Here is a 12,099-nt window from a genome sequence, read left to right as displayed (position 1 = left end):
GCCTCAGCTAACTCACGCACTTTTAATCTTCTATCCTTCAACATCATATCGTGGATTTTATTGATGATTTCGGGAGTACTTGCTTCTACGGGCCTTCCTGAATGTGGTTCGTCACGTATTGATGTACGACCATGCTTAAATTCATTTACCCAGTTATAAACCGTTGCTAAAGCAGGGGCAGATGTGCCATGAACTGAGTCCAATTCATTTTTTATCTCATATGGAGTTAAACCCTTTAAATGAAAATGTTTGATTACCGCTCTGAACTCGTTTTTTTCCATTTTTCTTAACGAACAATTTTTTTTCAATTGGTTATAAAAACACGTAAACTCAGAAGATGTGGACTGTGACTGCACCATATATTTAGTCGGGAGTGGTGCTGACTGAAAACAGATGATTTGGAGCGATTCGCGCGCCATCTGTTGGTCATTCTAAGGACTTATTGAACTACCCTCGTAGTATTTGCAGCACAAGATTGTGCATGTTTAGTACATCATAGTGCAAATTCTCATCTAAATTTTTTTTGCTTACAAAATCTTTTGGGGAAAATAGAGTAAAAATCAAGCATTATTCAGGGCATTTTTGATTGAGTCTAATATTGCGGTGCGAACTTCGGTAACATTCTTTTATATCCTTATTTGTACTTATACCTCCCTGTCTCTCACTCTTCCTAACTCTCCCTTCTTTTAGCTATATATGATATTTAATATACTACAGGTAGAATATTTCTTAAATATTATTTAAATTGGTTCGATTTGAAAGAACGCCAAAATTTCCAAAATATTCTCTATTCAAAATATCAGGCGTAAGAAAAAGGTAAAATGTTTAGATGGCTACTCACTGCCTTCTGAATTTCGAACAATAAGAGCCTGCGCATCATCATAATGTATTGCAAGTAAATCAAACTCTCACTTTCAGACCAGTGTGGGGGGTTGCCTTCGAATAACCGTTTTCAATTGGAACGCATGCTATTGCCCAATATACTTGACTGACTAATCGCGCACTGCGGCCCGTCCAAGACGACTGTCGCAACAGCTCTCGCCCTGCCCGCCCGAGACCTTGTAGGCGCCACCAGTTCTAGGAAGATCGAGAACGGCGGGACTGAAAGCGAGAGTTCGGTGTATAACATAATTTGTGGTATTAATAAAAATAACTTACTTGAAGGAGCTGCCTGACATTATCGCAAAACTCCATGTGAAAGTCGCCCTCGAAGACGGCCGCGGATTTGCTTTGTTGTCTAGGTGGCGCTGGGAGCAAATTATGAAAGACATCTAGAGTTGGCTCCCGGAAAATCCAGGTCTCTGTGTCGTTGCGGGGCACCACTCTCATGCTGATAGTAAGGTAGCCGTACCTACTAAAGACGTTGATGGCGCCACCAAGTCTCGGTTTCTGTGACATTGTAGCCTGTACCCTGGATATAAAGACCGCGACCACGAGGATCAGTCGCACATGTTCCCACATCTCGTAACTGGTCATCTACTTCCCTCTCCCCGCAGTGACACCTAAAGAATGAGAAGAATCTTATTTAGCTTCATCAACAACCCAAATTAGCACGGACACAAACCACAAACGTAGAACATAGGTCGACATCAGGAATCTACTGTTCAAAAAAGTTGAGAGCTTTTAGTTTTCATCCGATTTACATTTACATATTTTAAATTTAAGATAATACCATTTTTAAGCAATGTGTACAGTGCGATTTTTTAATTTAGCCTTGTTTATATTTATTTTTTCAACGCAAAGTGTGACGAAATGGGAAATTTTGCTATTTTTTAAACTGAAAGGCTATAGTCTATAATATAATTAACGATCAACAAACACAGTTGTCTATTTTCGTGAAGGTCTTCTAATTTGAAGTAGGAGAAGAAGAAAAACTTCTGTTTAAAAACACAAGCATAGTTCATTCTCTCTAGCAACGCATTTTGAAGTAGACTTTATTTGAAAGCAAACCAAGGATTCTGCTCAAAAACGCTTAATTCTTTCTTTTTTTATCCAATTTGTTTAGAAAACATGACCCTTGTTAATAATCATCACTGTTTCGTAATTTTGTCTCGCCGGTAATACATTTTGAGGCAGACTTGCGTAAAAAAACCAAAGCTTCTCCTCAAAAATGTCAACATCTTCCTTGTATTTATCCTATTTGTTTATAAGAATAATGATTATAATATTTCAACAAACATTTATACGAACTTACAACTCCTAGAACCATATAAAGCAGATAAACTAAAAATGTCAGATTTAACAAAAAATTCGAATCTACGATTTTTTTAAATGTTTCATTAAAACAATAATAATTGTAAAAATTTTATAAATCTTGGCTAGGTAAGGTTGGCTAGGGTATAGGACAAAAATGGTTATGGTACGGAGTAAAATATGCTAGGGTATGAGGTAAAGTTGGATAGGGTACGACATAAGAACGGCTACGGTACAGGGTAAAGTCTGCTAGGGTGCAAGGTAAAGTCTGCTAGGGTACGGAGTATATTCGGGTAGGGTACGGGATAAGAACGGCTACAATACAGGGCAAGCCTTCTAGGGTATAGGGTAAAGTCTGTTAGGATACTGGGTAAAGTTGACTAGGGTACCGCCCAGGTGAAAAGTTATGTATAATTTATACATAGCAGAGAAAACACTGATATTTTTCATTTGTTTTACATAGAAAAGTCCATAAAACAAATGAAAAATATCATTGCCTTATCCTCTATATATAAACTATATACAACTTTTTCACCTGGGCGAGTAAAGTTGTCTAAGGTAGGGGTAAAGTCTCTAGGGTACGGAGTTAAGCTTAGTAAGGGATTTTCTCTATTTCCCCACTCCTTACTTCCCCACCCTGAAAAGTACAAAGGACAGACGGACACCCGAAACTACAAGGGTTTCTGCTTGGAGCAACGAAATCCTAAAAAGCACAAAACTTACTTATTAGAATTCAAGACATTTTCGAAGGGTATTTGTACTGAATTATAATTTGCGTATGTAGCTGCGCATATTATAACAAATTGGCGCGTATATAAATTTTTTTGTCTTTGTATATCAAACGTAATAGATCAATCATTGATATAAAATCCTGATAGTAGCGCAATTCGATAAAATCTTAAACGCGCTTAACTAATTGGAAATGAATCCTTCAGGTGTTAAAATAATAGCTAATATCTGCATTCTCGAAAGAGAGGTGTGCTCTTTACACCAGGATATGCCGCAAGTACACTTCACTATTCAAGGCAACACGACCGTATTTACCCGTAATTTCACAGAAACAATGAGCCGTGACCAAGACAGTAGCATGTAATTAGGGCCAATTTTAATTGATCTTTCGCATCACAGACTTTCGAGGACATGATCCCAATCAGAGATTATACTTTTCTTTTTCAAACTTTCATGTCCTTGGAAGTTTAATCAATCTGCCGTCACAGAAAAAATGTAATATTTATCCCGATTTCAAAGTAAATTTTACAGACAGCAGATATTACCCTCGTGTGGTAAAATTTACCCATACTACATGAGGCCGTTCAAAAACTACGTCACGCTTTTTTTTTTGAAATGGGCTCTTTTAAATCAAATTAATGTATATATGCCATATTAAGTTCAATACAAAACGGTTAAGGTTTTAAATGAAAATATATTACATTTTCAAAAAAATAGTTCAATTGTCAAAGAAAAAACATTCATTGTCCACCAAAAGAGATGAATTAAAAAAAGTTAGCTTTTAAGCCAGAAAACTTGAATTTTCAACCAAGAAAGATGATTCTTCAAACCATTAGTTTTTTTAGCAAACGAGAAAATAAATTTTAAACCAGAAAGTTACATTTTCTTCCAGACAATTGACCTTTCAGGTAAACAAGACGAATTTTTAACCAAATATTAAAATTTTCAACCGACTGATCAAATTTTCAGACAAACACGAATTAACTTGAACCACATAAAATTGCATTTTTAGTGAAATAGTCCAGTTCCAGTGGGCACAAACCCATGAACAACCCAATAATGTCATTAGAACGTTCCTACGAGTCCAGTGTCAGTTCAATTAACGTCTTTATGCCCAAACGACATGTTCCAGAAGACGTCTTAAAAATGTCCCGAAGATGTCTCTAGGACATCCTTAATTTTTTTGCCCGCTGGGATGTTCCAGCCAAAAAAACGAACTTTTTAGAAGACAGTTGACTTTTCAACAAAAACATTCCTATCAAAATAGATCAATTTTCAACCCATAAAAGATATTTTAACAAAATATGAAAATTTTCAAGAAAAAGGTTGTATTTGAACCATACGGTTGCATTTTCAACGAAGAATTTCTCTACCAAAATAGATGAATGTTTAATCCAAAAAGACAAATTTTCTAACAAAAAAGATAACGCTTTAATCATTTGAATTTTTAAAAACTAATTAAATTTTCAACAAAAATATAATGTTTTAAACATACAGTTGAACTTTCGACCTACAAAGATACATTTTCAACCAAATAGTAGTTGAATTTTCAAACCGGAAAGATGAACTTTTAAAGAGAAAGTTGAATTTTTAATCACAAAGGACAAATTATCTATAACAAATACACATTTTCAAGAAAAAAAGTTAGATTTTCAACAAGTAGTAGGATTTGTAACAAAATAATTTAATTTTCAAGAAAATAGTTAATTTGTTAACTAAAATTATGACTTTTCAACAACAAAAAATGAAATTTTAAAAGAAAAGTTCAATCTTCAACCAAGTAGTTGAATTTTGAATCCAGAAAGATTAAATTCACGTTTCAACCAAAACAAATTTTGAATTTTTAATCAAAAACAGTCGAATTGACAAAAAAATATTAACTTTCAACAAAAAACGTATTAGTTGATATTTCAAACAAAAAATATTTTTATTTTAATTCAAAAGAAGTTCTATTCAACCAAAAAAGGCAAATTTTCAACAAAACAGTTGAATCCTCAATCAAAAAGCATTAATTTTTCACCAAATACTTGCATTTTTTACCAAAAAAGATAAAACTTCTACGACAGGAGATAAATTTTCAAATGAAAAAAGGCAAAATTTTGAATAGAACAGTTAAATTTTCAACATAACAATTATATTTTCAACAAAATTGTTGAGTTTATAAGAAAATATTTACATTTTTAACTAAACAGTTGCATTTTTAACCAAAAATTTTTCTACCACAACACATGCATTTTGAAACTAAAAAGACGAATTTTCAACGGAAGCGTTGAATTTTTAATAATGAAAGATTTTTCAGTTAAGGGATAAAAAAATGTCAACCAAATTGTTCAATGATCAAACAAATTAAGCAAATGATCTTTAAAAAATTTGAATTTTCTACCAAATTATTGATTTTTAACCAGATAGTTAAATTTTCAATCAAAAAAGTTTAATACTCAATGGAAAAATTAATAGTTGAATTTTCAACTAAAAACGTGCACGTTTTAACCAAAAATAGAATAGTTGAATTTTCAGCTGGGGAAATAATTTTTTAATTAAGAAACAAATTTTTGATGTGTTAACATCTTAGACCTCGATATGGGGAGTCGCGCCTGAGACGAGTGAAACCACGCCTCTAAAGCGTAACGCAAGGTTCTCACACAACGATACGTTGGAAGATGCAAGGTTCTGACACACTGAATTCTTCTGACTTCATTTAGTTATTATTTCGACTTCTTACATTATTCTTCTACATATTGATATGTATATGGAAAAGTGAAAGTTATTCCTATGACTTTGTTCAGTTATTCTTTCGACTTCGTACAGTATTCTTCTACAATATTGCTATGTGTATATGGTAAAATGAAAGTTATTAACGTTTACCGAAGATGTATGCATATAAATCTATCTTGGGTCGTAGTTTAGGACGCACATAATGCTTTTTTGGATACCATAAACGACCGAAATCTCAAAATTTTAAAAATTAAATTTAATTTCACTAAAAAAGGTTTTCTGTTGCTTTTGATACAACAATTTTTTTCAAAATAATGTTGATAAAATAAATGTTCACAAAATACTTTTTTTCTAAGAAATTTCCAAACATAATTAATTTTAATATCTGTTTGGGTCTTCCCCAATGCAATTGACCCAATCCTTTGCGTCTATGACGACCTTTCACAACAAACATAAATTATATGATTGAGTACTTGCACTTTGCTTGCAGTTTTTATTTCAATGACGCGATACAACATTATTATTAATAGCGTAAATTATCTGCCTCGGCAAGACCTTAGCGGATGTTGTAATTTTACTGAAAAAGCATGTAATTATATTTAAATAAAAAGAATTTCCATAAATATCTCATGAATACAGGAAACTATTCAAAGTAGCTGCTCATCATAAGAAACATATTTTCAAAACAGTACCTACAGAAAATAACGAATATAAAGGGATCTTCCTCTAATTTACGAGTGTATAATAATATTAATAATAATAATTTTTTCAATAATAATAATAATATTAAATAAGCCTCGGTGGTTCAGTTGGTTAGACACCCGGACTTTACCTCAGAGGTCCGGGTTTCGATCCCTGAGCCGGTACCTCTGGGAATTTTTCTATGTACCTTTACCGAGGTTTTGGTGGTTCGGAACCCACCTTAAGCTATAGGTCCCCCCATCGTGTACTTGACTGTAACCCAGTCCGTCAATGATGGGGTAAAAACCAGGCTTTGTCCAACATGTCGGGGCACAGTGCTTTCATAAGGTTACTTGATTGCATTATAAAATGCGTCCGTGACTGATGATATACCGGGACAATACCATGAAAAAACTATTTCAAAAATATCAAAATCCAACTCTAACCAAAAATGCCTTCGACATGTTGGAAAGTAACCATCGTAAGCCAGCGACAACATCTTAAATGAAAAAATGTGGAAGATTCTACATCATCGACATTGCTTGTCCACTTAACCAAAATTTTCAGTCAACTTATACAACCAAGATCCACAAGTATAGCCAGTTAAGGCATGAATTAAATATCATATGGAGGAATGTGAATCATGCATCTATTCATCCCATTGTGATTTCGGTTACAGGCAATTTGCACGCAAGATGCACTGAACATCTTGAACATTTAGGAGTCAGTAGGGTATTGGCAGCAGCTCAGAAGGCGATTTTATTAAACACCTGTCGTATTGTAAGAAACTTTCTTGACCAAGCGAGCGACTCAAGACCCATGGAGTGCCGATGGTAGCTGTAAGCAAGCATCCAGAGGTGACTATTGTCAGCTCTAAACGCTTGCGGCCACTCGTAATTGTATACCTACAACATCATCGCATGAAGTTTCAAGCATTGTATCAAAGTAACTTATAAAATTCTAATCTGATCAGTCACTTGACTTAGTCCATGGCTATGATGTATAACCGGGTTCACCAGGGTTTAAGTTTAATAATATAATAGTTTTTTTCTTGAATCTTATCTTATTCAAAAATGTGGATCGAAATAAATTATGGGTTTCAAAATCATCAATACGTGAAAAAGTAGCATATTGAGACCCTAAAAATGTGTAATTAATTTGTAATCGATAGTTATGTATTGAAGTGCCAAATAAAAAATGAAATTTTCAATTATATAAAATGAGAGGAAAAAATTTCATTCCTTTTTTATGAAAAAATAATCCCCTATTTCTTTTAGATTTGCTAACAAATATTTATAGGTCGCGATGAACTTTTTGCCTGTAAATTGATTTAATTAATTTTTAGAATGTTATGACTCATAATTACAATGCATACGAATTCTTTAATAACCTGAGATTACTTCAATTTTATCGAAGAATGATTCCTAAATTTTACGGAAAAAAATTAATATTTATGTCCATTATTGGCCTTAGTATTCATAAATATATGATTTAACCACAATTAAATTGCCAAACTGATCCCTAAACATTTTTTATATTGGAAAAATTGAGATAGAATTTCATTAATTGTAAAAAATAATAACCCTAGGTATTAATTATTAAGAAAAAGTTTAACTGGTGGCACAAACGGAACGCAAATTTATATAATTCTAAATTGTTTTAATTAAACGCTTATCTTTGCCTACTTTTGTCTACATTTTAAATTTATAAATATGGAAACTACACGCATTGAATTTTTCTTCGATGTCGATTTAGGATTTTTTGTCGAATTTTTGTAATGATTTTCAACAAATTATTAATATTTACGGTTACTGTCATTGTGCTATCAATGAAACTCTATTCCCTTTGTTCGCCGAAGTAAAATGTTGAAGGTTCATTTTGGCACTTCAATTATCGTTAGATTATATATTTTTTTGTACTTATGCCAATAATGGACATAATTTTGTTTTCTATAAAATTTACAACTCATTATTCAATAGAATTAAAGTAACTCAGATGAAAGAAGACCTTTTATTTATTGCAATTATTTTTTCATAAAAGGAAATGCAATTTTACGCTTGCGTTTCATAAAATCGAAGTCTGCTTCTATTTGCACAGGCGGTAAGAATGTTTTTCCAGAACTTTCTTAATAAAATTATGCTGAAACACAGAAAATATTTAAAAAATCAATCATTGCAAGAAAGTTTGTTTGATATTTTTGGTTGTTGTCTAAATACAAATATTTTGTTCTCTCCAAATTATTTGTTACTTTTTGACTACTAAAAATATGTTCCAAAAACTCTTAATCCGTTTACCGTGAAATGCGGAGAAGTCTTTGAAGTAAAAAAAATGAGAAATGATACTCACAAAAATTTAAAAAGCTTTGCATACTAGAAATTTGTCAAACATTTTTTCAGAGAACGGGTAACCAAGCTGAATATCTGTCGATTCTAAATAAATTATGCACTTTTGGGATCCCAGTACGCGAAATTTCGGAACTTTTTATTTTCGAACCACCCTATTATCGAATATGGTCTTTTGCGTTTAGAACATAATATAAATCTGTTCTCTATTGCAAGTGACTAGAGTGGTCGTTGGCATTTCTCGAGCACTGTCTTCTTTGTCCCACTAACCTTTCGCGATCTTCCTATTCGCTCTTTGCGTCTTTTGTTATGCGAACTCATCAGCACGCAGACAGTGATTTTGATTCAAAAGAGGTTTTCAATCAACAGAAATGTTATTGATGGAGTTTCAATAAAATCTCTTAATATAAATATTTGTAATTCACGTTTTTGCTTTTTCTTCTGTCAATCATGCATCGATGGCCAAGGGGTCTTTTAGATAATTTGAAATGACCTATGTAATTTGATGTAATGTAAAAAAAATCGGAAAAGGAAAGACCCTGTGGAGTCCTTTCCTTTTATTTTTATCCAAAAACCAACTGTTGAATTTAGTCCCGATAAAAAAAATGGTTTCAGGAATTCTGACAAAATTGCCCGACACGTTTTTCTTGATTTATTTCAAAATTATTGGCTGCATTAAAAAATTATTTAAATAAAAGTAGTAGATTAGCGGTCTTTTTTACTTTATTTACTAGTAGCCCGAGTAAAAATATTCCGACTTGAGTTCGACTTCGCGATGTCTTGAGCTCGTCTCGAAGACATCGATGTCTGGCGGCTTCTCAAAACTGAGTCAAGACATACGTCTTCGTCTTACTTTTATGGACTTAGCATGGTTAGTCCCAAATCGGCGTAAAACTGTCTCAATACGAACTTTTTTGGCTCAGAAATGAGATTAACATTAATGAACGAAAAATTTGCAATTATTAAATTAGTTATTTCTAATTTAAAAATTCAGAATCTGTAGGTTTGAACGAGTATAACCTTGAAAAATTAAAAAAAAACATGAAAATGGTAACTTTCTAGAAGGATCTCCTAAGCCGTTAGAAATGCGTAAAAACAAACAACACTTTCGGTTTCCTTCAACCCATCAGCATTTGGCCCGTATTTTCACCTCATATTTAAAGTCGGAAGAGTCGATTCCGGAGTGGTTGGTGGAAGGGTGCACAATACTCCTGCCGAAAATAAGCAACTTAGCTGATCCGAAGAATTACAGGCCAATCACTTGTCTGAACACACTGTATAAGATATTTACAGCTATCCTAAATGATAGGATTGTACGGGCAATTGAACCTGTGTGGCAAGAAATGTATGAACAACGAGGCTCAAAGAAATGCGTAGCGGGATGTCGGGAGAACCTGCTCATCGATAGATGTGTCTGCTAAGATGCAGCATTCTACCAGCGTGACCTATCGATGGCTTGGATTGATTATCGGAAAGCTTTCGATTCGACCTCTCATTGACTTATCGTCTGTCTTTTGGAAAGCTTAAAGGTTCGTCCGTAAATCGTTAGGTGCATAGAGAGATTGATGCCGCTTTCGAAAGCCAGATTTACTATCTCATCTGGAAAAAATCGTGTGACAAGTAACAAGGTCACCTTTCAGAGAGATGTCTTTCAGGGCGACACCATAAGCCCACTCCTCTTTTGCCTTACATTATTGCCACTATCTCTAGCACTTCGCCATTCCGACGGGTACTTTTGCGGCAAACCTGCAGATCGAAAGTACAAGGTCACTCATGTATTTTACATGGACGATCTTAAGATCTATGCTAAAAACAAAGAGCAACTATATCTAGCTCTAGGGATTGTCGAACGATATACTAAGGAAATTGGAATGGAATTTGGGTTAGACAAATGCGCCAAGGTTTATTATAAGCGAGGAAAACTCAGTGGCATACCTGAAGACCCTGAGCTCGTCGATAGAAGCGGTATACGACACCTTTGCGCTGGAGAGACTTATGCATAGAGGGGCGTGCCACTGAGCCGCATTTAGAATGTGACATCTATAAAGGATACTTTCCGAAGCAGATAAAAACGTCTCATCTGGCCGTTTTGGTCCTCCGAACTGTCGGCGAGGAACAAAGTATCTGCAACGAACATGCTTGCCGGTCCCGGTAGTACTCTATTCATTTGAAATGGTTCCATGTACGGAGAATGAACTCAGATCCCTTGATATCGGGACAAGAAAGTCTATGCACCTGAACAAAACGATGCATCTTAAGTCTTCTGTTCCGCGACTACATTTCACGCCGTCAAGGTGGTCGCGGAATATTGAGTCTTGAATGTCTTCATAACAGGATTATTCTGGGTACAGCGCATAGAGTCGCAAATGGAAGAGACCCTCTTCTTAAAATGGCCAGGAAGCACGAAGAAGTGGGCAAAGGAGCGTTTCTGTACACAGCAGCAGAGGAGGCTGCGGAAATACTCGGACGTAACTTCAGTATTAGGGGTGAGCAAAATGCATCAAATCTTGTGTATCTCGAGTACTCACTCCTGAAAGCCCGGATTAAGAAAGCAGAACAGAAAAACTTTCGTGAACAGCTCCTCGATGAGAGGATGCACGGTATCTTTCACAGAAATGTGGAGGATCAGTCAATGTCGTGTGAGCTAACGTTTTCTTTCCTTAAATTGCCCGGATTGAAGTCTGTTACGGAGGGTTTCATTTTGGCATGCCAAGACGGTGTCATTTCCACCTTAACATACCGTCGCCACATCTTGAGCCAAGACATTCCCAATGATAGCTGCAGGGCGTGCCATGCACACCTCGAGCATTTAGCTCACATACTATCTAGTCGCCCAACTCGTGCGGGAACGACCTACATCAAAAGGCACAATGTGGCAATAAGAGTGCTTTATTACCATTTCTGTCACCCTTACGGCATTAACCTTAATATTTCTGCTCTAAATGCTCCTAGGGAAATCGAGTCAATTGTCGAGAATAGGAAGTGCCTCATATACTGGAGCTTTATATTCTCGACAATTGTTTCTTTTGCACACTCAAGGTCTGACATGGTTCTTTTTGACTTCGAGAAGCGAACCATGTCCGTTATCGAATTCAGGCACCAGCTAACAAAAACATCATAGCCGAGCAGAATGAAAAGAAAGAGAGGTATAGAGACTTTACAAGGGAGTTGCAACGATTGTACCCGGAATATTATGTTAAACTAATGGTCCTTATCATCGGCGCTCTTCGAGGTGCCAAGCTTTCACTCGTTAATAGCCTGAAAAGCATCCCTGCGTGTTAACAATATGCTGAAACACTTGCGGGAAAAATGTAGAAGGCGGTAGTCCTTCGGTCGCTCCGTGTTACTAGGGTGCACGAAATTACCGCGATTTCGCTGGAAGCGGGTGCAATTTTTCAGATTAGCACCCGCACCCGGCGAAATCCTGCGGTTGTCCTTA

General features: G+C 35.2%; 1 protein-coding gene across 2 annotated transcripts in view; it reads right to left on the bottom strand.

The window, feature by feature from the left end:
* LOC117173482 (torso-like protein) overlaps positions 1-12,099 on the bottom strand; it is a 189,241-nt gene that overhangs the window by 27,101 nt on the left and 150,041 nt on the right. For both annotated transcript variants that reach the window (XM_033362084.1, XM_033362085.1), the window contains exon 2: positions 1,159-1,502. In XM_033362084.1, the coding sequence (XP_033217975.1) occupies positions 1,159-1,476 (318 nt within the window). In that variant the 5' untranslated portion in view covers positions 1,477-1,502. The remainder of the gene's footprint in view (positions 1-1,158; positions 1,503-12,099) is intronic.

Source organism: Belonocnema kinseyi, chromosome 5, assembly GCF_010883055.1.
Source record: "Belonocnema kinseyi isolate 2016_QV_RU_SX_M_011 chromosome 5, B_treatae_v1, whole genome shotgun sequence".
In the NCBI taxonomy this organism is placed as follows: Eukaryota; Metazoa; Arthropoda; class Insecta; order Hymenoptera; family Cynipidae; genus Belonocnema; species Belonocnema kinseyi.
This window is presented reverse-complemented; position numbering and strand designations above follow the sequence as displayed.